At 39.9% G+C, this 27,250-nt stretch overlaps 3 protein-coding genes across 3 annotated transcripts; 2 read left to right on the top strand and 1 right to left on the bottom strand.

Annotated features, from left to right (window-relative positions):
- Nucleotides 1–736: 736 nt before the first annotated feature.
- On the bottom strand, nucleotides 737–11,379 carry LOC104436254 (peptidyl-tRNA hydrolase 2, mitochondrial). The gene is given in 9 exon segments (XM_039308167.1): nucleotides 737–1,257; nucleotides 1,534–1,573; nucleotides 2,139–2,211; nucleotides 2,353–2,430; nucleotides 2,923–2,959; nucleotides 3,074–3,134; nucleotides 3,351–3,421; nucleotides 3,424–3,556; nucleotides 11,319–11,379. Coding segments are annotated over 9 exon segments (576 nt in total). The 5' UTR covers nucleotides 11,352–11,379; the 3' UTR covers nucleotides 737–1,207.
- A 946-nt stretch (nucleotides 11,380–12,325) lies between these two features.
- On the top strand, nucleotides 12,326–13,637 carry LOC104436253. The gene is made up of 2 exons (XM_018869728.2): nucleotides 12,326–12,333; nucleotides 12,415–13,637. Exons 1-2 carry the CDS (start codon nucleotides 12,326–12,328, stop codon nucleotides 13,469–13,471), a joined length of 1,065 nt encoding a protein of 354 aa, XP_018725273.2. The 3' UTR covers nucleotides 13,472–13,637.
- Nucleotides 13,638–16,202: 2,565 nt separating this feature from the next.
- On the top strand, nucleotides 16,203–19,414 carry LOC104436252 (ultraviolet-B receptor UVR8). Its single transcript, XM_010048975.3, has 5 exons — nucleotides 16,203–16,404; nucleotides 16,752–16,919; nucleotides 17,590–17,625; nucleotides 17,735–17,859; nucleotides 17,965–19,414. The coding sequence occupies exons 1-5, from the start codon at nucleotides 16,311–16,313 to the stop codon at nucleotides 19,243–19,245; spliced, it is 1,704 nt and encodes a 567-aa protein (XP_010047277.2). The 5' UTR covers nucleotides 16,203–16,310; the 3' UTR covers nucleotides 19,246–19,414.
- The last annotated feature ends 7,836 nt before the right edge of the window (nucleotides 19,415–27,250 follow it).

Genomic DNA, 27,250 nt, shown 5'->3' with positions numbered 1-27,250 from the left:
GTATTTGCATTTTCTCAAAGACATTTCCCAAAAATCGAACCAAACAAGCTTGATCCTACACCTAATTATACAAAGGTTAGAGTTTAAGTGAGAAGCCATCCATTTCTGATGGAAATAGGCAATGACACATCCCACCATTCACACACAATTTCCTAAGGTTGTAGAAACTACCAAGTTCATGTTTTAGGGATGAGTAAGCAATATGCTTCTCCTTTCCTAAGCAATATACCTATTTGGCATGGAAAGAGGTGGGGCTAAGTCGCATGTTCTAACTAGGAATAGCAGTGTTATCATATCGCGATGTCCACATCTTCAAAGGTCTAACTCGGTGAGTCAAATGACTCCTCTACTAGCATCACTCTTCAACTCAAGTCTCATCGTCTCCTCTTTCGCCCATCCATGTGGCCGAAGTAAGAGATCGATTGAAGCAATGATCACCTCGAACCATTGGAGACAGATTCCCATCTTAAGAAAATGATGCACCACGCCACTCATCACCAGTTTCCATTAAAGCAGAACAAGACAGCCACATGATGCTTCTACACATCACAGAAATCACACAACTTGTCCCTTCCTTTTCCTCAGTAAGATTCATCAAGAGTACGAGTTAGTTTCCATTTTGCTGCAAAATGATCCATCACTCAATTCAAGTGTATTCTGTCAATTCCCATTTGACTATTTAAGCACAGCACAAAAAAACAGGAAGGGCACAAACACAAAAGTTAAAGCACATGACTTCATTTCAAATATTGCACTTTGCAGTGAAATGCCTCATCTTGGGTCAAAAGCAAATTTAGCCACAAGAAGCAAAAGAGCCATCAGCCAAGCTCATTGGTTCACATGTTAAAGCAGCATAGAGAATCTAACAGATGGAGAGTGAATTCCATCACTTTTACATTTCTTCAGTGCAGATTGCCTCCAATCTAAATGTTACAGACAACAGCTATGAAGCAAATCAAGACAACTGACCTTGGTACTAAAGACTAGAAACGATACAATAAATTGACAAAATAAGAGAATGGTTATTGTTCCTTTCATCCCAACTGCACTACTAATGATATATAGCTCAGGTAACAAACAATTGCTATGCTGAAACAAGGTCAGTGAACCTTGCTGTCACGCCACTAAATAGAATTTATGTAAATCTTGGGAAGCAAACTCTTCGGGTGTGAAACCATTTGTGGAGCAGAAGATGATCAGTCTGATGTTATAGGAGGCGCAACTTTCCTGTTACTGAGTCCACTAATTCTTTCGGTCCTGCTTAAAGCAGCAAAATAAAGCAAAGAATGAGAAGGCATTTAACTGGTGACAGATGATTTTTGAATGGCAACTTCTGTTGTGATAAATTTGCACCAAGTCATTGATTACCACATTGATTCATTTTCCCACAAACTAAAAATAAGAGGAAGTCAACCAATTCCTCGGAAAATCAGTCTCTTATAAGGGAGGCAAGCAAAAGACATCAAGCTAAGAAACTAGGTACCACTATGTTGACTAAGACTAACTAAATACTGACTAGAAGTCTAGAATTACCAGGTCCGATAGCAAGAACAGTCCTCGAACCAGCTGCAACCTGGGGAAAGTATTTTTCGTTAGTATAGCATCTTAGCCATTAAAGTTAAAAACTCAGAGGAAATAATGGTATATGGCTTGGAGAGGAGGGAACAACCAAATATTTCCGGTAATTAGTAAACAAAAAAGTGAAAGTACAACTAGTAATTAGAGATGGGGTTTCACTGGTACAAAAGCTACATATAGCATACAGAGAGGCAAGGCAGGAAGAGAAAGCCCCAGCTTTGTAAACTCAAAGGTTAGGCCCTATATTCCTTAAATTTAACCTAGATCATGAGTTCTGCTATTTCATAGAAGGCATGTATAACATGAATTATTTGTGAGCTCTGAATCTTCCCAGAGTAAACGATTGCTTGAGATGATCATTGTATGCTATTCATATCAATTGTACATATAATGTGACCAACACCATTCGTTGACTGATATGGAAAAATAAAAAGCTTAGGCTGCCTTTAAGTTGACCAAGCATATGCTCCATATCCAACCAGAAAATATAAGACCGTCCAAATTCAAACATAACATAGCCATCACTGGCCATTATAATATTAAGCCACAGATATCTTTACCTGTGTTCGCCCAGCATCGGCAACAACAAAAGTTGGAAGACCCATGCCCTCAGCTGCTTCCCTTAGCTTATTCCTGAAAAACCCGATGAAAATTGTTATAGCTTTAGCGATACTCGTACAAAGATAAATTCTTGAATCATGGTTAAAGAAGTATAGAAGGAACTGGACATAAAGAGGATGGAAACATCATAAATATTGAAAGTCACCCGCTTACATTTCTTGTTGATTTTTGCACGTACAAACAATTTTTGGTTGTCCACATTGTTCCCACTTTCTCAGTAAAAAACGGTCACTGCAACCAAAAAAATGGATCAAGGGACTTTGACCATGTTGGCAAGAAGTAGCAATTGGTGAGATGCAGTTCTCAATTGATATAGCAACATAAAATGCTGGTCAATGACTATCGGAGTATCTAAAAACTGCAGACAAACTTATACTTTGTGTACAAAAAACACGGACTTTTTTTTGGTCAGACATTAAAAATACAGAATGAAATAGTCCTGCTGGATGCACTATAGATAACTTTCCTCAATTGCATCCTGAAAAACCAGCAAGTTGTCGGTTGATTAACATTGACAGCCAGCAAAACGTATGCTTAAACAACATCTTGTCTAACACTTGAAGAAGATTGTATGATTTAATAACATATCCACATCAAAGCATCACAAAGGAACACGTTTCATTTCTCATAGCATCGCATTGATTAAAATGAAGGAAAGTAGCTAGAGAGTAAAACAGGCCTTTCTTCAATTGGACATGTACCACTTGCAGAGTCATCACATACCTCTGCATCAGCTCTCCGTACATCCCCGTGGCAGCATCTGGAGTTCATTAGAAGAAAGCTAATGAACATACAAGGACGATAAGGGAAAGATCGGCAATAAGAGAAAGATCAAGACAAGTGTAGACATTTACTGGAGATATAGGTGTCTTACGAGCACATTGAGAAGCAATCTTCCCTTGTCCCATCTTAAGGTCCTGCCTCACCACTAGAACCTGCGATGGGCAAGCTCTTCATAATTAGAGGTCAGAGAAAACATCCATGAACATATCATCAAGTAAGTATCATCTATTACAACAAAAATTGCCAGACGAAATGAATGGGGATTGCAGACAAACATGTACAAAACACATTTGGGGAATGTTCTCATCTAGATAAAAGCAAGGTAGTAATAATGGAAAAGGTAAACACTAGATTGCTTAAAGGAACACCATTTTGAGGTCCTGGTCACCTCCGCTCGAGACCAGACACTGCTCTTGCTGTTTCCTGGCAAAAAGTTTCTCCTCCTCGTATTGCTCTTGGGGGGCTTGGATAAATCAATGAACCATCCCAAAATGAAACCGATAATGAGTCCCGGAACGAAATTCTCGGGCCGGAAACTCACGGCGAGCCATTCTTTCTCTTCCTTCTTCGGCTGCTGCGAGCAATATAAAGACAATCAACCAACCCACGAACGAAACAAGAAGAAAAAACAAACGCCACGAGCACCCAATTGCCTGGTCTCCCATAATTTTCACAGAAAACAAAAAAAGAACGAAAATTTGAAACTGCCCATGATTTCTCGTCGTGGAACTAAGAAGACAACGAATGCACCCATTTGAAGCACCTTTCGTCGAACGAAAACTATGTACAGCATGGATTACTGACTTTCGACACTCAAAATTTCTCGACTCACGCCCCCTCAGCAACCAAGCGGCCAAGAAAAGATCCAAAACAGGTGCAGAACGTGGATGTTTCCAGCGAATGAAAGAGAAGCGAGTCACCTTCTTTCGGGATTGGGACGACGAAGCAGACATCGCCACGGTCGGAAGACGCCGAGAGGAGTGACGGGCTAGGCAGCGGCGAGCGGGCGGATAACGAGGAAAAGGGGAAGAAGAAGACGGCCGGGGTTTTGCCGCTGGTTGCCGAGCTTAAACGCTGTCGTTTCGCAACCTCAATGTGTGTCGGACGCCCTTCTAGCCAGCTTTTTGTCACCAAAACGACGAACCGTTTTCGCCGCAGATTGCTAATTACAATTTGCTGACCAAAATTCGATACGTGCCGAAGACGAATCCGACCCCGACGATCGAAGAAGAGCGGGCCAGATTGCTCCAGGGATCCGGATGGACTTACTTTTGAGAGTTGATTTTGATAGGAAAATGTTAACGCCGGCTCGACTTTGCCAGTACCGCGTTCATAAGATTCATTTTTATCTACATGACTTGTTGAGCTGATCGGAATCGTCAAAATCGCATGTCGGTCGGCCATTCGTTACAACCACTTGTTGACATTAATTTTAAAGAAAATGATTAATATTATGAAAAATCTCAATTTAGTATACATTTGATAATTTTATTTTAAAATAAATTTTTAATTATAAAAATCACAAACTAGTATATTTATGATAAATTCATCATTTGTAATTTTTATTAAATTTTATAATCAAATTGCTAAGTTACATGACACGTGATAATTTATGAGTGTATTAATTTAAAGTTTTACCCTTTGTTTATCACATGTGTACCAATTTATGGTTTTTGGTAATATTAATCCAGTTTAACGAAAACTAATTGAGAGTAAATTTGTTACAAATATACTAATTTTGAATTTTTTTGAGGTCAGAAAATTAGTTCGGAGTAAATTTATTACAAATGGTATTAGTCTAAAGTTTTATATGGTATTAACATGTAAAAAAATTGGTTTTTCTGTTCTTTTACTCTTTGGAATAGAAAAAAATAAAATTTTATTAGGTGACATCAACTAATTAGTCTATTCCTCAAAATAGAAAAATAGTTGAAGAATAGTTTTAGAACAAAAACAATAAATAAAAAAAAAGTAACTTCTTATTCCCCTGAACAATTTCTAGAAATAAGTTATTTTTTCTTTTTTGTTTTTGTTTTCTTCTTCCTTACTGCCCCCTATTGTTCGCCCACCAACGCTAGCCGCCGCCACTTGTCGATCGATCGCCAACCGTTGCCGCTAATCGACAGCCGACCACCTATCGTTGCAACTACTAGCTAGTCAACCATCAGCTTCCGCTCGCCACCCATTGGTCGATCGGCGATCGTCCGCTGGAGGTCGGTAACGACAATCAATGGCCAGCAGTCGACTAGTAGGTGGCAGGTGACAGTTGGTCGTTAACCGGCGAGCGACAATCGTCAATCTCTGGCAAAGAAGAATAAGAAAAGAAAAACGAAAAAATATTAAAAGATTAAAAGAAATAGAAATTTTATGGATCGTACAAAATATATTCTTATTCTTTCTCCATTCCGAAAATAGAAATTTTGTATAATTACTAAATACATTCTTTTATTAAAAACTTGTTACAGGGAATAAAAATAGAAAAAGACTATTTTTGAAAAGAAATTAATGTCCAGAACAAAAAGTGTTACCAAAAGGACCCATAATTGCAGTATAAACTGTGGGGTTGACTTTGACTTGTGCGGAAGGCATGGAAAAGTGCGAGATTTGAAACTAGGAATTATAATATTTTCACAAAAAATCTAACATTTCTGAAAAAAAGGAGGATGGTAAATTTTTCTTTGAATTGCGAATGCAAGACTATGGTCATAGCATACTTTTAGTGATGCTTATCTTAGTCTTTGACCAAGACACTGCTGATTTGAGGTAATGAAAGATTTTAGCATTTCGTAGTGATGAATTAAATTTGGGCTATGTTAGCGTGTCACATTCTGTGTTGGCCTTAGATTAAAAATTCATTTATCACATGCATACATCTGTTTATATAGGTCCTGCTGCTTTTCGGCCACGAGCACATGCTGCTAGCCACATACACTCCGTTGATTGAGAAGGGCCGATCCACCGCGATGTTCATCAGACTAGTTAGAAAAAGTGTCATTTTGAATTTTGAAGCTTACCGACAACCAAGTGGCGATAAAGATTAAAAATTTGACATAGAGACATTACTGATCTATGAACTTTTATAAAATGTTCAAGCATCTCTCTAATCTTCTTTTTTGTGCAATTAGATCCTTCCCCTCCCATCTTTGTTTGATTATATGAGCACAATAAGCATTACCATCAGACCGAAACAAAAAATTCTCGTTATTTACAATTGGGTCCCATTCCAATTTAGGTAATAGATAATTGAATGGGCATCATAGCATTTTTGGTTCGATTTCGATCAATTCAAGTACCCGAAAGAAATCAAACCGTAGAACTCTCCAATCTTCACCATCTGATTCCAAAGGATCTTAGGGCTCTCATTTTTCCCTCTTCTCAAGCAACTGAATTTAATATTAATATGTATCTTTCTATATATTATAAGGTATTTCTGTAACTATATTTTGTCGATGCCCTTTCTATAATTAATCATTCTTATAAATACATATCATTCAATCCTAATTAGGGTTGAGCCACCATAAGCACTTTGTCATTATTCTCTCTCACTCTAAACATCAACAGTAGAAGTCAAATTCTTTTGATAGGGTTTTTTTTTTTTTTTTTTAAATAGCCAAGTTTAAACCCCTAATTAGTATGATGTAATGGACGATTGGTCACTACAAAATAGGACACACAAGAATTTAACGTGCCAACCGCCGCAACTGGGGAAAAACCACAAAGCGAGCTTGCCAAAAACTTCCACTTTACTACAAAACAAGATTACTACAAGCCATCTATAGTCCCATTAGAGACGCAAGATATCATCAAGATAAACTATCTTGAATCATAGCATCTATCAGCTCATCACAGCTTGATGGATTACAAATAATACAGAGAAAAGTACCGCCGGATCTGAACGAGCGAGAATGTCACAAATGCCCGGACGGACAAGGCTTGCCAACTGTTTTGGTGCCAGTGATCGCCATGAACAGCATACCAGAATTTCGTCATTGAAATCGCCATCAGATTCTTGCACGGTCTCGCTTCTCTCCAAAAATGAAGGGGATCACTACTTCCGTGTACATATATAGTAATACAACAAGCATTTCAGCTAGTTCTCGTCTGCGGAACTACAATAAAACTATTGCTAGAGAATATAGCACGCTCTCGATTATGCTGCAACACAGATGTACAAATACATGCACGCTACTCCATCTATATTACAAAAATCCAAATGCATGCATCGTGAAGTTGCTTCATCCATCTGCACAACAAACAGCAACACATTCCTGGTATATTCTTCGAGGCCATCTGCTATCATTCCTCAATACATTATTAAAATTCTCAGGGTCGGTGTTCCCTTCTCTGCTGTCTATGTGGATAATCTGTTTGTGTTTATTATCAAGCTGTCCTTCCGCCAAAATCAGCGCCGTTTCTTCTTGGGATGGACTGCATTCAGGCTCTTGCTTTACACGCAAATGAAGTCCTCATTAGAGAATCTTCCAAAAAGAGAAGCACACTGGTATTAATGCACGCACCACAGAAGAAAGCACAACTCACGTACCCAAGTGTGCTTGTGCGCACCCGTGCACACACGTGAGAGAGTCTGAGAGAGCCACACACATCAAAATCATAGATGAGCAAAGTCATCTGTGTCATAGACATCGAATTTATAGATAAACAATGTCGTTTGTGTTGTGTGATAACTCAACAACAACCCAAGTTTTCCCTTAGGGCCTTGCCTTGTACATGGTAGATCATCTGAACGTACAGATGCATTTACCATACTGGATATGTCAGTTCATCATCCGTGCAAATGTTTCAAGAATTCAACACCCGTGCTTGTGGCAATTACATAAGTTGGGACAGTTGATTCGTAGAGGAAAAATAAGCTTTCTATGTAGCGCAGTGGTACAACATAACTGTTAACAGTTCCACTAGGATACAAGCCATTGAAATATATTTTAAAATTTGACCAATACAGAGACCATGTATTCTGAAAATTCAGCTTTGCTCCCAACTATTAAGCAGGGAACAGTGGTTCTTATCATAACAATTTATAGGCCACATCTTCAGAGTTTTCAATCATGGCCTATAATTGTTATAATAAATACAGATGTTATACAATGGGCAGTGATCCTCAATGTTATCATAATTTAGCAAGCTTATCTCGTCAACAATATGTCCTTGAAAGTTTGCCGGATGTGCTCATATTCACCAAGTTAGAAACAGATCAAACATCATTAGAAGCTGCAGAGCACAACATTCAATTGGAAGCAATTGTAACTTTTGTGCATTTGTTAATGTTTTTACTTACTTGTTTTTTTCCTTTTCACTTTGGGGACACGCAAGGCCATAATGGTACCAAATAGCGTCCCGTTAACCCAATTTAAAAGTTATCCGTGAAAAGAAGGAAGGAGAAATAACAATAAAACCCCACATTGTCTTATCTTTTCAAATTTTCCCCATATTTTTGGATTATCAAAATGAATCCTCACCTTTGAACTAATCTATCCTGTGGCTATAGACATTAGACACCTTGCAGAAGCTACATTTTAGTTACCTTTTTGGCCTTTTCAGCATTAAGTATCTAAATTCCCATCAAAGCCATATTTTCTTGAAAAAATAAGAAGATATTTTGGCTTTTCATTAATTTATGAGATTTAAAAGAGTTAAAGTTGCAATACAATCATTTTCCCTCATTAGAATCATCAAGGATAGAATCCGTAGAAGAATTACTTGAAAAACAATCGCATCATGTCAAGTATAAAGATTTGAAATTAAATAATTCGATAATGAATCTCACCCAGATCTCTTTTGTTTCAAAATTTACTCATTGGAATTGTTGCAATTGATGATGCCACTGACATCAAAAGATGTAACTTCTCATATCATTAAATTTGCACTCACATTTTTTCTTTCATGTATAATAGCAAAAATTATTTATATATTCATCCTGTGTGAAAGTATAAAACTTGCATTTCTTAACAACAAATATTCGGCATAATAGTGAACTCCCTATAACAAGTAAAAACGACATGGGTTATGAATAGTCAACAACCGCCGCCGCCTCCACTGCCACATCCTCCGCCGCTACCTCCGCCGCCACCACATCCTCCGCCGCCGCCTCCACCACAAGTGCCGCCACCACCACTGGTAATAGAATAAATAGTGGCTGCAGCAGCTGTGGCCGCTACGGCGGCGCCCGTACCAGCAATAACCGTCATCCCATCATCCCTGCCACCCCTCGCCTCGGGAGCTCCGCCTTGATAAGTGGGTGGCCGGGTGCCTGTCGCGGTGGGTGGATTGGCTTTCGTCTTCTTACGACCTCCACAGCAAAAGCAGCCCATGACTGGAATATAAAGTAGCTTTCGCAGGTTACAATGAAAGATGATACAATAGCACGAGTCTGTTAATAGCTCTCTCTCAATCCACCCACCTATCAGCAGATGATAGGTCAAGTGCGAAGATGATACGTCTTTTAAAACCCTTATCTATATAATATGGTACGATATTTTTCCTTTTTGCTTTATCTACTATTGATTACAAGGGAAGAATCTCATTTGCCTCTTTGCTAAATTAGTGGTTGATGAGCCTCTAACCCTTAGGAATCGCAAAAATTCGTATACTGTGATAATAGATTAATTTCATTATTGCAAGATCTTTCGTTCAGAATTTGACAGAATTTTCTTTATTAAAAAGAAAGAAAGAAAGGAGGAGCACTACCAATTTATGAATTTCTTGTGGTATTAGTTATTTTTGATCTCTTTAACACGTCAGAGGAAAGTCTTTCATGAGATGTTGTCATCTCTGAAAGAGAACTACATTGCAAACACTGAACAAGCAGGTGGAGAGCTTTATATATTATGATTGATGATTGTTGATGTTGTAATATTAATGCATCTTGCAATAAATCAACGTGAAATCAATAGAAAAATTAAATGATGAACAATAAAAGATACCAAAAATGTATATAGTTTGATTAAAGTGTAGTACATATATTATGGAGAGAGTCAACAATAAATAATTCATTAATAAGTAAAGAATCATAGTCACAATCATTAACACACTCGAATCTTTATATAAACAACTTGATTTGGTTGTAAAGTTCACAGCACAAATCACCTGTGTCCAAACACGTACGCACAGCCAAGGAAACAAGAACTCTGGCCGTCCGTTGATTAAAACATTGACAGCCAGCAAAACGTATGATTAAACATCTTGTCTAACATTTGAAGAAGATTGTATGATTAATAACATATCCACGTCAAAGCATCACAAGAAACACGTTTCATTTCTCATAGTGTCACATTGATTAAAAAGAAGGAAAGTAGCTAGAGAGTAAACGGGCCTTTCTCCAACTGGACATGTACCACTTGCAGAGTCATCACATACCTCTGCATCAGCTCTCCGTACATCCCCGTGGCAGCATCTGGAGTTCATTAGAAGAAAGCTAATGAACATACAAGGACGATGAGGGAAAGATTGGCGATGAGAGAAAGAATATAGACAAGTGTAGACATTAACTGGAGATATAGATGCCTTACGAGCACATTGAGAAGCAATCTTCCCTTGTCCCATCTTAAGGTCCTGCCTCACCACTAGAACCTGCGATGGGCAAGCTCTTCATAATTAGAGTCCAGAGAAAACATCCCATGAACATACCATCAAGTAAGTATCATCTATTACAACAAAAATTGCCAGACGAAATGAATGGGGATTGCAGACAAACATGTACAAAACACATTTGGTGAATGTTTTTATCCAGTTAAAAGCAAGGTAGTAATAATGGAAAAGGTAAACTCTAGATTGCTTAAAAGAACGCCATTTTGAGGTCCTGGTCACCCCCGCTCGAGACCAGACACTGCTCTTGCTGCTTTCCTGGCAAAAAGTTTCTCCTCCTCGTGTTGCTCTTGGTGGGCTTGGATAAATCAATGAACCATCCCAAAATGAAACCGACAATGAGTCCAGGAACGAAATTCTCGGGCCTGAAACTCACGGCAAGCCATTCTTTCTCTTCCTTCTTCGGCTGCTGTGGGCGATATAAAGACAATCAACCAACCCACGAATGAAACGGGAAGAAAAAAACGAACACCACAAGCACCAAGTTGCTTGGTAAAACAAGAACGAAATTTTGAAGCTGCCCATGATTTCTCGTCATGGAACTAAGAAAACAGACGAATGCACCCATCTCAAGCAGCTTTCGTCGAACGAAAACGATGTACAGGATGGATTGCCGACGTTTAACGCTCGAAATTTCTCGACTCACACTCCCACAGCAACCAAGCGGCCAAGAAACGATCCAAAACAGGTGCAGAACGTGGATGGTTCGAGCGAATGAAAGAGCAGCGAGTCACCTTCTTTCGGGATTGGGACGACGAAGCAAACATCGCCACGGTCGGAAGACGCCGAGAGTGGTAGCGACTGGGAAGCAGTGGCGAGCGGACCGATCACGAGGAAAGAGGGAAGAAGAAGAAGAAGCAGCCCGGGGTTTTGCCGCCGTCGCCGAGCTTAAACGCTGTCGTTTCGCAACCTTAACGTGTGTCGGACGCCCTTCTTGCCAGCTTCTTGTCACCCAAACGACGAACCGTTTTCATCACAGATTCGCAATTACAATTTGCTGACCAAATTTCGACACGTGCCGAAGACGAAGAAGAGCGGGCCAGATTGCTCCAGGGATCCAGATGGACTTACCTTTGGGAATTGGTTTTGATCGGAAGATGTCAATGCCGGCTCGACTTTGACAGTACCGTATTCATAAGATTCATTTTTATCAACATAACTTGCATTATTTTGAACTGATCGAATGGTCAAATTGCATGTCGGTCGACCGTTTGTTACAACCGCTTGTCGACATCAATTTTAAAAAAATAATTAATATTATGAAAAATCTAATATAATATATACATGCGATAAATTAATCTTAAAATAATTTTTAATCATAAAATTTCAAACTAGTATATTAATAATAAATTCACTATCCGTAAATTTTGATTAAATTTTATAATCAAATTGCTAAGTTAAATAACAAGTGATAATTGATAAATATACAATTTGAAATTCTACCTTTTGTTTATCACATATGTATCGGTTTATGATTTTTTGTGATATTAATCCAATTTAACGAAAACTAATGGATAGTAAATTTGTCATGAAATATTCCGGTTTTGAGTTTTTTTCGTTAGAAAATTAGTTTTGGAATAAACTTATTACAAATTATAACAGTTTTGGTTTTTCATAATATTAACTTTTTAAAAACCAGTCGGAAAGTGAAACTCGAATACAAAAAAACAAAACCCTAAATTCAAAGCCTTGTCCCTGAATCAAGGCCCAAAGAATATGCCGCACTCTTCTGAATGAGCACATGCCAATGTAACTTGCCTTGTGGTCAACCAACACCACCGCACAAGCACAAGCACAATCACAAGCACAGGCGCAAAAAGCACCCAGCAGAAGACCAATTCAAAGCCGATTGTCCTCCCGAGAAGATCAACATGGAAAGGAATTACTTGCCCTTCACTACTTCCCCTCCCTAAAATCCCAATTCTCCCGCAATCCCTCCCCTCCTTCCCCCCGAAAGAAAGAATCTGTCCCTTCCCTTTATATCCACAGCACCCCCATCCTCACCAACATTTTACTCGACTTCTCCGAAACACAACAAACACAAGCACAGGCACAAGCACAAGCCCCCATCCCCAACCACCCTTCCCCCCTTTTTAACCGCCACAACTGCCTCCTTGGCTCCCCCAGTTCCGATGGAGTCCGTGGCCTCCAATTCCACCCCCCGCCGCCCGGCCGCCGCCGCCAGGGCGGCAACCACCACTTGTCGAGAGAGCTCTTCGAGCCGTCCCAGCCGACCGTCGACCGCATTGTCCGGGCCACCAGCCACCACCTCCTCCTCCTCCACCGCTCCGACTCCTCCTTCTTCGTCCTCGGCGCCACCGGGAACGTGTACACCGTGTCGCTGTCGTCCAGCCCCGCCTGCACGTGCCCCGACCGCGCCACCCCGTGCAAGCACATCCTGTTCGTCCTCATCCGCGTGCTCGGCGTCGCCCTCGACGACTCGTGCCTGCAGCGGCGGACCCTCCGTCCGTGCCAGCTCCAGCGCCTCCTCGCCACGCCGACGTCGCCTGACGCGATGGCGGGGCCTAGCCTCCGGGAGAGGTTCCACCGGGACTTCTTCCGGGCGAGGGCCAGGCCCGACGGAGGGTTGCCGGAGGGGGTCCGCATTGAGGACGGGGCGGCGTGCCCCATCTGCATGGACGAGATGAAGGAGAGAGGGGCCGAGAGGGTGGTGGCGTGCGCGACGTGCCGGAACCTGGTGCACGAGGAGTGCCTGCTGAGGTGGAAGAGGAGCCGGGGGCGGCGGCCGGCCATCTGCGTGATCTGCCGGGGGAGGTGGAGGAGGACGGAGCAGGAGAACACGTACGTGAATTTGGGGGCTCACGTGAGCGAGGACGATCAAGGTGAGATGCGTCCGACCAATTGTGGCGATTTGAGCCTTCAATAGCGATCCCAAATTGGAGGAGATACGGCCCACTGGATGATGGGTGTACATAATGCAAAATGTATAGGTTTAAGTTAGATGTTTTTAATCTATTTTTTTTTTTATTTTTTTATTTTACTGCTGACAGAGTAACTCAACCGTTTATATTCAGATTTCTGTGTTCATTCGATTGCTCCTTTTTCCTTGAACAAAATGTTAATGGGATACGATTGTTGGAACTTGGCATTTCACCGAGAAATGTTGATGAAATATCTTTCGAAGTATTGATGGATTGATGAGTGAATTCTTGAACGGGAAGAGGCGGCCAGCTAGCCGTTGGAACGGTCGTATATTATAGGAAAGTAAAGATAATAGATAAATTGGTAAAAACGTCTGAGTTATTTGATTGATTGAGGGGTCTTGGCGAAGATTACACTTGGGGATATTTATAAGCCTTTACTGAGGTTTGCAAACGAAGGTTTCATAAAACAATTATTTGGTTAGAAGAAGCTGCCCATGTTTTGTCATCTAATTGCACTTGTGCACAGGAGGTTATATATTCGAAATTATAACTATTCGACACTTAAATGTTAATGTCGATAACTTCATCTTGTATTTGTATGTGCTGTTGATAACTTTATTACAGTTTTTTGTTCTTTTCAAGTCATTGATTATTCTATTCGTAGATGACTTTTGTTTACCAAACTGTTATTATCAATTAAATACACTCGTCGATTATTAATAAAAAAATTTAGTCATTTTTTTTGTGTCGACGGCATAGAAATTCGAGACCCTTTTTTTTTGGGTCGCAATTCGAGATCTTTATTTGGTTTTTTAAAAAAAAAAAATAAAAAAGACTCCCAAATTCGGATCTATCCATGGACTGTCGTTTTTGCGGAAGAATGTTGGTTTTGTCAAGGTCACGGGTTCTTCAAAACGCGTCGCGAATCATTACGTGCCCGACGGACCATTTCCGCCCCGGGATTTCCATTCCCAGGCGACGGAGGAGTATATTCTGGAAAGAGTTCGAGTGACAAGGCACCCCCAAACGTGTCGCTCACATCATCGTTGGTTTTCGTTGGCCCACGGAATGTCCAATCCGAGGCGTCCGATCTTTGCCTAACCGCGCGGCCTCATCCATCCGAACCAGCTATTTTACGTATCCATAAGTTGTCCCTTTCCGAGAAGACAAGCATCCTCTCCCTTTTCTTGACCTTGGTGTTTAGCCTTATCACGTCACCGAAAGGTGATTATAACACGTTCGGAAGTTATTTTTTTAAGGTTTTAATCCTTCCGGATATGCCAATGAATAAAACAAGAATCATAAGGTTGGTCATCTGGCAAAACGAAAGACCAAACTTCAATCTCTCTTTTCTTAATTACTAATATACCGAGTAACTCTTTTGCTAGGAAAGAAAATATATATATATATATAAGAAGTATCTCCCTATCAATAATTAGAAAAATTTGCAATGTGATTAGTATGAAAATATTAATTTTGAGCGTAATGTTTGCTAGCATCTTCTGTACATGTTTTTTTTTTAGCATCTTGACTTTACCATAGAAAGAGAAAAACCACACTAAATTACCTTTTCCTCTTTGATCAATAATTTTCCAAGCAAAAAAAGTCAATAATAGCTAATTTTTCAATATATGGACTTTCACTATGTCAATCATATTTACTCAATTAGTCTCGAAATGAAATATCAACTTGTTCATGAAATAATTCTACTTGCCCCAAAATAATGTTAGGCGTGTGTTGTTGTCTAGACCCTACTCATATGATTATTTTGCTACCTTGTCCACGTACGAGATGAAAGTCTAATTTCGAACGTGATTGATAACTCTTAATAACTAAAACATACTTTTGACTTATGAAAAACTTAGTACATTCATTACATGAGTAATAACTTTTTACACATAAAGCATGGGTGAAAGAATAAGAAACTAGTAATTTTCCAGTAAGATCAATGGTCTCCACCTCCATCTAGAGAAGTGGGCATTATAAGTTACTAGTAATTTATCCAATGCATTTGGTAAATTTTCATATAGATTGAATAACTAAGAGTTTGTCTTTACATAGAACTAGTCATATTTTCATCCAATTGATGACTTTTACATAATGAGTAGGAATCACTTTTCACCACATATAATAATAATAATTAAAAAAAAAAAAAAAGTTTCTCTCGATCGCATGAGACATGATAATTACCATTTAACCACCGGCATGCTCCTAAGGGTGCATGACAACCAATAATTTATTTTACCTTTTTCGGAATATAAATCTATTTGATAAATTTATTTCGTTATTTTATTTTCGAAATAGATTTCTATTCCAAAAAATAGGTTTGGAATAAAATAAGAAAATTTCTCTATTTCTAACAGAAATGAAAAATAATTTTTTTTTTCATCATTCATCAATTGATTCTTCATCCATAGCCACCACCATTGTCCACCGGTTGCTGCGCCGCCCGCTCGTCGCGCCCATGGCCGCGGTTGTAGGCCGCCGCACTCTGCCGCCGATCACCGATCGACGATGGCCGATCGCTCCACCGATCATCGGTTATCAACCGCGCCGTCGCCACTTATCACCGCCATCCGTCGGTCCGCCGTTGTTCGAAAAAAAGAAATTTTGTGTAATTATTAAATAAATTTTATTTTTATAGTATAAATTTTGTGTCGTTATTAAATAATTATTTTTATTTAGAAATAAAAAAAATCTATTTATGGAACTTTTGGTTGTTATGCGCGCTCTAAATTACTCTAAAGGGCGCACGGGATTCGAGCAGAGTCACTGACCGGAGCTCAGAGAAGAGGCCCGTCCTCGTCACCTCCTCCTCTCGATCCGCCGCTCCCGGAATCCATGGAGGAGCCGGCAACGCCTCCGGTACCCGGTAACCCATCTCGCAAAGTGGTCACCGTCGCCTCCGGAGAAGCTCACACCCTCGCCCTCACCGGTAATCTCGCCGTCGCTAGCTCACTACCCAGTTCGCGTGCCTTGCCATCTTGTTTTTGCTGGAATGAAGGTGTCAATTTTGAGAGATGCAGAGAGAGAGAGAGAGAGAGAGAGAGAGAGTCGCTAGCTTCGTTTGCTGTAAGAAGTGTTTGATGTTGGAAGAGACGTATCCGTCTGATGATTCCTCGATGCATTAGTTGAAAAAGATAGTGAAAAAGGATCAAGACTGGGTCATGTTATATTCTTGTTGAAGGAAAAATATACGGTTTGTACATATGTCACGGGGATTTCCCACTTTTTAATCTGTAGCTGAAGGCTTTTGTGGTTGTTGGATGATGTGAAATGCAGGGGATGGCTCTGTGTATACATGGGGGAGAGGAATGTTTGGGCGGCTCGGGACCGGCTCCGAAGAGGATGAGCTTTTCCCGGTTCGAGTCAAGTTCGATTTCCCTCAGGACGAGATGGTCAAGATCGTGGGAATCGCTGCTGGCGCTTACCATAGTCTTTGTCTTGCAGGTTAGTTTGATGTCCCCGGTTGGATTTCGAGTCTTGAGCATGCGCTGAGGAAATTAAATTTGTGTGTACTATTGTTTGTAGATCAGTACACTAATCTGTCTGTCTGTTTACTCCTTCCAAATATCCGGGATTATTATGTAGCATCTAATGTGTAAATGTTGTTAACTATAAGCTGCATAGTCAGTGTTTGAACATATTCAACTGAGGCATTCACAATTCTGAGGCTGTCAAATATGGTGGATTTCCTTGCTTTGTAGGGTTGATGCTTGTGCTGTACATCTGGCCTGGATGGTCATTACCCATTTGGTGATGACAGTTTGCTTGCGTTAAGTGATCTGCATTGTATCGTCACTAAGCATTCAAACTCATCTGTGAATTTATTGGTTCCAAAGGGAGATTACAATCATTTCCCTGTCTTTGATGACACAGGCTGTGAGCATCATGCTACCTTGCTGTAACCAGGGTGCCTTTTCAAATGAAAATGTCAATGCATATAATCTTTCCGTGCAATGCTCAAATGAATAGATGATAGGCCTTTCTTAATTAGATTTAAGAGAAAGATCGAAACAAATTAGAGAGGATCTTAATTGAAGTAAAGCATGTCTAATGTGTGACGTGATCTCCTATTCTTACTCACTGAAGTTTTCTTTGGTTCTCTGCTGAATTGCAGATGATGGATCGATTTGGTGCTGGGGCTACAATATCTGTATCCTCTGCAAAATCTTAATTGAATGTGTAGAACTACCAATTTCATCATCCTTTTCTTGCACTTGTTGCTTAGTTCATCTGCTGTTAAACCCTTGACTGATTCATGGATGGACAACTTGGTGTTGAAGGAGACAATTCTGCAGTACCTTGCTTGATGAGTGAGTTTAATGAGTTGGCTTTTCCCAAATCATCGACAAATGAGTCAGAAATGAACAGCAAAGCACCGTTAAAGGTATCTAACATAGTTTACATTTTTTCGTCCGACAAGGCTTGGTGCATTGTATGAAGCACTTTATTAGTATTCGTAAATCATCTGCATCCACTTTGACCCCTGCAGGTTTGTTCTGTTAAAGCTGGCGGTATGATGTCCTTTGCAATAGATAATCTTGGTGCATTGTGGATGTGGGGAAACTGCCCAGATCAAAGCAGCGACAACACTGAAGAGTTCTCTCTGGTGAGCTGTCCTACACCATTTCCAGTCTGGGATTTGCATGGACATACTGTAGTTAAGGTAGCTTGTGGAAATGAGCATGTAATAGCACTGGTCAGTGCAGGAGAAACACATGAGGGGGAAGATTTAGTGTGCTACTCGTGGGGTAGCAATAATCACGGTCAGTTAGGCCTGGGAGATAAAGAAAGCAGACTTCACCCTGAAATCATAAAAACATTCAATGAGGATTGTCCATGGGCAGTTTATGAGGTGGCTTGTGGGGCCTTTCACACGGCATTACTTACACGTAGAAAAAGACCAAGTGACACTTCAGAAAGTATGTGCTGGACTTTTGGACTTGGAGATAAAGGACAACTCGGACATGGAACAACCCAAAGTACTTTGGTTCCAGAACCTGTCAAGCAGCTGCCACAGCCTGTATATTTGATCTCTGTTGACTGTGGCTTGTTTCATACCAGCGCTGTTTCATTAGCTGGAGATGTGTGGTCATGGGGTATGGAAAGGGGTCTTGGTTTATGTCCAGAAGCTAGTTACGCAGGTGGAGATGTGGGTGATGCTGTTTCTCCCCTCCTAATTCCATGTAACTGGAAATATGGGCCTAAATTTCGCAACCCAGTTCAAGTCACTTGTGGTGCTGCACATACTGTTCTTGTTGCAGATGATGGATACAAGCTTTGGTCTTGGGGAAGAGGAAGGAGCGGAGTTCTTGGCAATGGAGATACAATAGATTGTTATGCTCCGACTTTGGTTTTGTGGCCTCCAACAACAGAGGGATTCGAGCAGGGGGAGAGTTCGGAAGACAAAGCCATGGATAAAAGTAGCAATGAAACTGCTGAAATGGATGGAAAATTGTCTCTTGCGATGGAAGAGATAAAGTCTCTCCAGTCGAGACTTTCCAAAATGGAAAGATACACAAGCTTGCTCCACGGTTCGATCTTCAGGAAACCTTTCGACGAGCAAGATATTCCATCATCATTACAGGATTCCGGGACTTTGGACATCGCGAAAGAGTGGGACGACATGTTAGAGTCAGCCGACCGCGGTAAGCTTGTCAGAATGGAGATGTTCTACAGGAACATGCTTGCCGGTGTAAAAGACAAGCTCATGAAGAGGAGGATCAAGGAGATCGTACAGGAGTGTCTCCAGGCTCCCGGTCCTGGAAAGTAGTTCTTAAATGGACCAGAGTGGACGTGGACACGGTTAATTTATTATCTAAGAGAGGGTCATGTATGTCTGTCGTGTTATATGCTTGTACAGAGTGCATCACTGCTTCACCTGTTGGCAATAGGTGAAATCTTTCGGTTCCGAGAAACCCAATGTGTTCACCATTTCGTTACTATGTGCAAGAGCGACATTTAACTCTCATTCGAGGAAAATAAGTGAAAGTTGCGGCGCCTGCCGTGCCTTGCTTTAAGGCCGGTCTTTTTTATCGGAAAATAAAGTTCTTCCGTTGCCTTACTCTCCTCTACTGTACCTTGCGTTAAATATTCTTCAGCAGCTCTTGGTTCCTTCCCTCTAGGTCAGGCCAACCTAGTCCTCCCATTATGTGAAGTAAGGAAGCCCAGGAGTAGTACTACACAAGTACCTTATTTCACTAGTCTCATATGTCAATATCAATGTATGGATTTTTCAAGGCATTGTTTTTGTATGAGCTGCTGTGCGATAGCGCATTCTTACTTGTTAGTGCTAACCTTTGATTGCAATTTCAGCTCAACTAACAACATGGAGAAGGGCTTTTCTAACTTGTTTAAGACCATGGTTAGGCTTCCTTTCATTGGCCAAGAGTAGATGGGTGAGAAATCTGATAGGGTTTTACGAGATATGGACTCTAAAGATAATAAAGAATTACATAGGGCGTGCATGGAAACGTTCCAAAAAATGTTTTTGGAATACTTATGTACTTTTTTTGTTCCTCGGAATAAAAATAACGAAACGTTGCGTTTGGTTGCGTTTACTGTTCTTTTTTTTTTTTTTGTCCGGAACAAAATTGGAGCAAAAAAAGAGAAACACAAAAAGTTGTTTGGAGAAAAGAAACACTTCTTCAAAGCCAAAAAGAAACGCTTCTCTTCTTCTCTCTCTTCTCTTTTCTTCTTCTTTTTTTCTTCTTTTTCTTTGGCCGGTCGCCGCCTCGGCCATGGCCGGCGACCATCGAGGGCCGGCGACGCCCTCGAGGGCTCGGCGACCTCGCCGGAGCGTCGCCGGCCCTCGACAAGGCCGAGCTCGCCCAACCAAGGCGAGGCTCGGCCTCGCTCGAGGGAGATCTTCAGCTAGGGTTCGGCGAGGGGCTCCTGGAGGATGGTGCGATGGCGGTGTGGCACTAGAGGCTTCGGGATCGACACGGGCGACGCGGCAAAGATCGGCGGACGGCGTCGCGAATGGCATGGTGAGATCGGGACGACGTCGAGCCGCGGGCGCGAGTGCTCGGCCGACGGCGGTGGCAAGGCTCGGCCTCGGAACAAAAAATAAAAAAGAAAGGAAAAAATGAAAAATAGAATAAAAATATTAAAAAATTAAAAGAAACAAAAAAAGAATAAAATTTACCAAACGTGTTTCTATTCATTTTTTATTCTAACAAACGTTACCAAACGTGTTTCTTTTGTTCAAAACTGCCCCCTAGGAATAAACACTTTTTTTTTTGTTTTACCTCCTGGAATGAAAAGGAACAGAAACATTACCATGCGGGCCATAGTGATTCGTTAGAAGCAAAAGATTGACAAGGAGAAGGATGTCATAAAAATGCCAATAGCATTGTAAGCTTTCGATCCAAAATGATTTAGGGAGTAAAAGTACTCACCGAACATCAAAAATTGAAAAATCATAATTTTTTTGAGTACGAAAAGTTCAATCGCTTAAAATGGAGATGATTCAGAATAGCTCAATGATGACGAACCAATTCATAAATATGGAAGATAGTAAAATTTCAAAGACTCACCTTCCACCTGCTAGCCACCAAATTCCTTTTTATTTTTTTGACTTATATCACAAAAATTTTTAGGGTATGGAAAAAGGCGCGTCTATTCTGTAATTTTCAAGTATTTATGGTAAATTTCCGTAAAAAAAAGGTGCAGCAAAGCAGCGAAACGACAGCTCCAAAAGTAACAATCTCCAAAAACGCAGCGTCGTCTGATGTCAAGTTCACGCGTCCCGCGCTGCGAGCTAGCCTGCTAGCATCTTCTCGCTCAGCTGCTCGGAGCACTCGCCCCGCATTTCCAAAACCCTAAAATCCCCCTCCAGAAACCATCGCCCGTCGGCGTGATGCCGGGAGCCACGTCGGACTCCGGTGGCGGCTGCGGCGGCGCCTCTCTCTTCGGAAACCAAGCGGTCTCCGGTCTATCCTCTCCGCCACTCCGTCGGGCCTCCGGTTTCCCCTCGAGTCTCCGTCTGCTGGGCGCTAGGCAGCTCCCTGCGCGTCTCAATCTTCCAGTAGCAGTCTCCCTGCGGCGGTGAGGGCGAGGCCGGAGGAGAGGTCGTCGAGGTCAAGCTCAACGGCGGGCACGGAGAGATCGGCGACGCGCAGTTGAGGAGGATCGCGTACGGCTCAATGTCGCCGTTCGCGGTGCTCCGGAGCCGGAGGAACTCGGTCTCGACCTCGCCGGTTTGGCCGTGCCGGGACGTCGGCGGGGCTTGTCATCGGCTCGGGCAGCAGCCTGATCTTGACAACGGTGCAGGGTGCGGCTCAAACGGTGCACGGCATAGCTGGCGTTGTTTGGTACCGACTGAATCGGCACAATTACGGAAGATTTAAAACTTAATTGATTAAAAAAAATAAATTTAGGATTAAATCAGTATAATTGCAGGCACAATTACGGAAGATTTAAAACTTAATTGATTAAAAAAAAGAAATTTAGGATTAAATCGGTATAATTGTAATAAGTTGAAGATGTTTTTAATAATTGTCCTGATCTTTAAAGGGCTTGGTTGAGTTTTGTGATTTTGTGGATTTAATCTAGCTAATCAATTAAGCTCAAAATCACCTACTTGAATCCATATGTCGCCCAATTAAAATGCAAATTATATGAGCCTGTTAACTCCTAATACAAGTACTCCGAATAACTATATGCAGCTTTCAATGTGAATAATTCAATCATGCAACGAAATTACATCATAATCCTAGCAAATACTAGTTCCTTGATCAAATCAGAAGTTACAAAATCAGCTTTTTTTTTTTTTCTAATGACAACCATGGAACTCTAGCTAGTGATCAAAAAAATTGAGAAAAAGGAAAAAAAAAGAAAAGAAAAGCAAAAATAGCATCTTGAACTATTGATGAAAATGCGCATAGTGATGCTTCCTAAGGTTTTACTCTTTAAGCAACTTTTATAACCTTAATGTTCAATCAACTTAGGGACTTTCTCACACATATTTGATGTGAATCAATTCCTATTTGTGGTTTAATTTGCCAATTGACACGTGGTGTGGGTCATTATATATGATGACTAGATTCGATTTGCAATATATAACAAACTCATCAATTTTTTCCCACCAAATCACATCGAATGAACAGAAAAACTAATTGATATTGTTAAAAGAATGCAGGTGGAATCTACTGACCAAGAGGGTCGACTTAAGGCAAGAAGTCCTTTTCAGTCCTTGGATTTCTCGAACCATGGCGTGTGAACACGAAAAATTCCTTCCCACACGAAAAATTCCTTCCCCGTAATGGTTCACACTAGCGATTGGTCTTTTAAGCACTTGTCAGTTGTCATGTATCACCTAAATGAGATGCGTGAAAGCGAGACAAATCACGAATCTATCTTCTAATCTTTAGATTGGCCTTCTCGGCCTCAAGAGGTTGTAGCTTAGGTGTGTTCGAAAGGAAGTAATGCGCACTATTACATGGTCTTCCTCATATTGAAGGTGATTTAATTATGACCAATTTACACTCTATTGTTCTACCATGCGTGTGTTCGTAATGTTGGCAGTAGGATTAATGTAGCTTGGTGCTTAAATTAACGACACCATTTGAGGTGGCCGGTACTATCACATAGAGTGAGTGAACAAGTGATTGTTTACGATTAAAGCGAAATTTAATATGGTTGAGTTCAACAACATGAAAAAAAGGTCCGGTGAAAAACTATGCAATGATCAGACTTTTCTGTGTGCAATAAACTATCAATAGAATAAAAGAGAGATTAAGGGATATAGAGAATGCACACTAACTATAGTAGTATGGCTTATGGTAAGATTATGTGTACTCTTTCACGCTAACAACTTATAAGCTGTATTTCACTAGAAAATCAATCATTACAAAGTCCGGATACTCTCTACTCAAGTATGTGTGATCATTTTTTCTGATCTCGCACAATCACTCTAAACATAAACCTCTCAAAGATTACAGTTTCAATGCACAAAGATATTATGACAATGTGGAGGCTCTCTTTGAATTTTGGAATTATAAAACTTTAGATTTTGTGTATTCCTTCAATATCACGATCTACTTTTATACTCTTTAATTTCTAAACTGACCGTTGGACAATTGTCTAAGGATCATTTATCCAATCAACCTGTTGGATTTGAATGATACGAGAAGATCTAATTGTTGCTTGGTTTATAAGATTAGAGTCTCCCTAAATTCCATTGCCCATGCAACATATGTTGGGTTTCCATAAGTAGAGTTATTCGTTAGTAAATAATGTCTTGTCTCCATAAAATTGTCATAAGAATCATAAATCCTTAAGATGGAAGGATCACGTTGATAAATACCCTTCTTGGATAGATAGACAATCAATTTAAGTAAGCATAGAAATTGAGCCAATTACTAGCCATTGTACTTCACATAATCCAAGCTAGTTATAAAGATTTGAATACTTCTCATAATGTCTGAAAATGTATGTCATATTGACAAAACTCATACAAACTGTACTGTTTTCCTCATATAACTCAATTGTCATGATATGATAATGTCTTGGATGTAGAGACTCGGAACTTATTTGAAAGACAAATAAGTCTCCGAGTTTGATGATATTCAAGAACAAAGTCTGAACTAATTTGCTTTAGGAATATCACCTAGAAATTCTATCATCAGGATCGTTAAACACTTGTGGAAAGTTTTGTCAATCTTCAAAACATATTGGGAAGCTTTCGCAATACTGTTTTCTTCATAAGCATAGTGTAGTTTGATTGTACATATAATATTGTGAAATTTTGTAAATGCACTAAGCACTATCACTGTAATTGAGGGTTTATATATAGAGATAATGTTCTAAGTGATCTTAATTAAGTGACGAGAGAAATATTTTATTTTATCGGTTATCCGTAAGGAGCTCTATCTGTAACTTGAAGCACTTTTTATTTTTAGGTGTATATATTGAGATAATAATATTTAGTGGGTTATCCACGCATATTTTCCTTATGTCCCGTGGTGTGGGGATCTTTTATCTTTGATATGGTGTTTCCAATTGATGCAGCTTCTTATGGGAAGCAACTTGGCAAATTGAATAAAAGATAGGAATCGAGTCGCATCGAATCCGTGTAACAAAGTCTCTTTGATTGAACATTAAGGTTATAAAAGTTGCTTAAAGAGCAAAACCTTAGGAAGCATCCACACCAATGCACGTTTTCATTCAGATGTTGTTTTTGCTTTTCATTTTTTTTTTTTTTTTTTTTTTTGGGGATCACTGGCCAGAGTAGAACCACAATAGGAATCTAATTCTTCTTGGTATGGATGAGGAATAAGTAGTGAATTCCTTTCCTTGGTGGTGGAAGAGAAAATTAAGAATTGATGTTATCGGTCGGGCATTTGAATATGTTCTTCTCGTACAAAAATAGAACTTTATTATCACGCAAATGTAAATTAAATTGAAGATTTTAGTGCAATTAAAACCTATATATACGCAATGTTTGCTAGCTTTTAAACTCATATATTTGTCAGACCAAAGCCAAAAAAAAAAAAAAAAAACTCAATACATTTGGATCTAGTCTCGAAAGGAAAGGGTTTCGCAACTTCTCCTTCAAGAAAAATGGGTAACTCTAGTTCAGCTTCAGATTCCTCGGACCATGATTCAGCTTCAGATTCCTCGGACGACGATCTCCCTTTCCCTCGCCAGGGCAAGGTCGTGATCGTGATCATGGAAATGGATAGCTTCCATGCGGGGCCTTCGTGCGGTGAGGAGGGGTGAGGACACGATGGAGCAGCTTGCCATGGGGGGCATGAGTTCTACACATCTATTTGCATGTCGGAATAAGATCGTCGATCGAGCGCTTCATCAAGTTCGATGGTCCTTTGACCGAAAGGAAGAAGAAAGTCCGATGGTCCAAATATTAAGGGTATATTTGTCATGTATGCTCGTTTTCTGTCGTAATATACTCTCATGCTCCCATTAATAAATGTTCTCGAACCGGTTTAATCTGTGTTCTGCTTGTGATTGTGATGCTCTTTGTCATAAACTCATTACCTCGTATAAATGATGAGGGATGTGGCCCATGATGAATAAGGTAAAAGGACCAAATATAGCCCAAGAGGTATCACGGAATAATAGAACATCAAATAATTCAATCATTTTATAAGGTGGATTATAATAATTCAGTGAAGAATAATATAGTTTTTTTTTCCTTGCCATTGACTTAGCCCCGTCAAAATATTTGGCGCAATCGGTGGACTCAAATTTAAGCAGAGCGACAACGAAAATTCTTGGATGACGGTGGTTTGTTCCCAAGTAATGCACGTTGGTCTCGGGAGTACATGATGAACTAAGGGCCTGCGTGATAAAATTTCTACTTTTGTATTTCTGTGTTCTTTATTCCCCGAAAACATGTTTGAAATAGAAATTGTTTGGTAACGTAATTTGATTTTTTATTTCTGGAACATATTTATATTCCAAAAATAAAATTGAAGAATAAATCGAAGCCGAAATTTTTAACTTTTTAATTTCTAAAATAGAAATTGAAAAATTAATTTATCGTTAAATCAATTTCTATTCCAGAAATTTTGTCATGCACAGTTTCAAACTTATTTCTCACCCTTATCTTTCTATATATACACCCTCTATTGTGGAGGCAGTGCTTACAAAATTTCACAATATAATATTCGATGCAGAGTAACTCCATGGCTTGTGAAAAGCAAACAATACTACTCTTATGGAGGGCAGAGCGCCATTAAATAGACATTATAAATAGCGATTGTCAATTTCAACTTTTGTCCCTTCCCATTTCCAAAAATCCGTTCGCCATCTCACCCGTAACACCGACTATTGGCAAAAGTTTAGTCAGAATTCTAGCCAAGTGTTTTTCACATGTATAATTTGGTCCTTATTTGACAGGCAAATCTGTATGATGGTTCAATGAAAATTATATTGGCTACATAATCAAAGAGATTGTTTTAGAAAAAACGGAAAACTTGAATCGAGGTTAGAGAGAGAGAGAGAGAGGCGAAGAGTGCAAACTTTGAGACTTCCGAGGATGGAAGAAACAATTAGATTAGGCATTGAAGAAACAAGATATGGGTGATCAAAGTGGCAGAAAGTCGGCCCAAGGTAATAAACATTGACCATCATATTTTACCCTATTTCGAATTTTATCTTGATTGCCAGATGCAGTCGAAAAGTTTTTTTACTGATATTAATTTTGCCTCTTTATCGTGTATTTAGATATTCGAGTTCTCTGGAGTGCTCTCGAAGACTTGTCGAGGATCACAAGTAGCCCCGTTACAGAAGCTAATCTATCTTGAAGATGCCCACAAAATGTAACTAGAACCTTTGAACTCTAGCTAGTGCACCAAAAAAATAGAAAAAGGAAAAGCAAAAACAGCATCTTGCCTTAATTTAACGAGAACCGTTAGATAGTAGATTGTACCTTCATCCTTTTAAAAATATCAATTAGTTATTTGTGATATGGTGGAAAAAAAAATTTATGTGTTATATGCATTACATTGAGTCTGGTCATCAAATAATGAGATTCACCAAGGTTCCATGTGAGACCCACACTCACTGAATACTTAGTGGACCGGCTTCTTAGCCTTTTTATCACTAGATAATGCAATATTTAGCTAAACATCCTAATTCTTCTTGGTATGAATTAGGAATACGTACCCACTCTTTTCGTTGGTGAAAGAGAAAATTTAAGGAATTTCCATTGATGTTATTGATAAGGCATCTGAATACGTTCCTTCTAGTGCAAAAACAGAACCTCATTGTCACTCGGATCAAATTAAAGATTGAAACCTCCATGTAGCATG

This window comes from Eucalyptus grandis, chromosome 3, assembly GCF_016545825.1.
Source record: "Eucalyptus grandis isolate ANBG69807.140 chromosome 3, ASM1654582v1, whole genome shotgun sequence".
Taxonomy (NCBI): Eukaryota; Viridiplantae; Streptophyta; class Magnoliopsida; order Myrtales; family Myrtaceae; genus Eucalyptus; species Eucalyptus grandis.
This window is presented reverse-complemented; position numbering and strand designations above follow the sequence as displayed.

Bases quoted from the DNA above. Each gene is read 5' to 3' on its own strand.
- LOC104436252 (XM_010048975.3), top strand. From the start codon at position 16,311: ATGGAGGAGCCGGCAACGCCTCCGGTACCCGGTAACCCATCTCGCAAA. The intron at 16,920-17,589 runs GTTAGTTTGATG...GCTGAATTGCAG, and splicing joins CCATAGTCTTTGTCTTGCAG to ATGATGGATCGATTTGGTGC. The intron at 17,860-17,964 runs GTATCTAACATA...TGACCCCTGCAG, and splicing joins ACAGCAAAGCACCGTTAAAG to GTTTGTTCTGTTAAAGCTGG.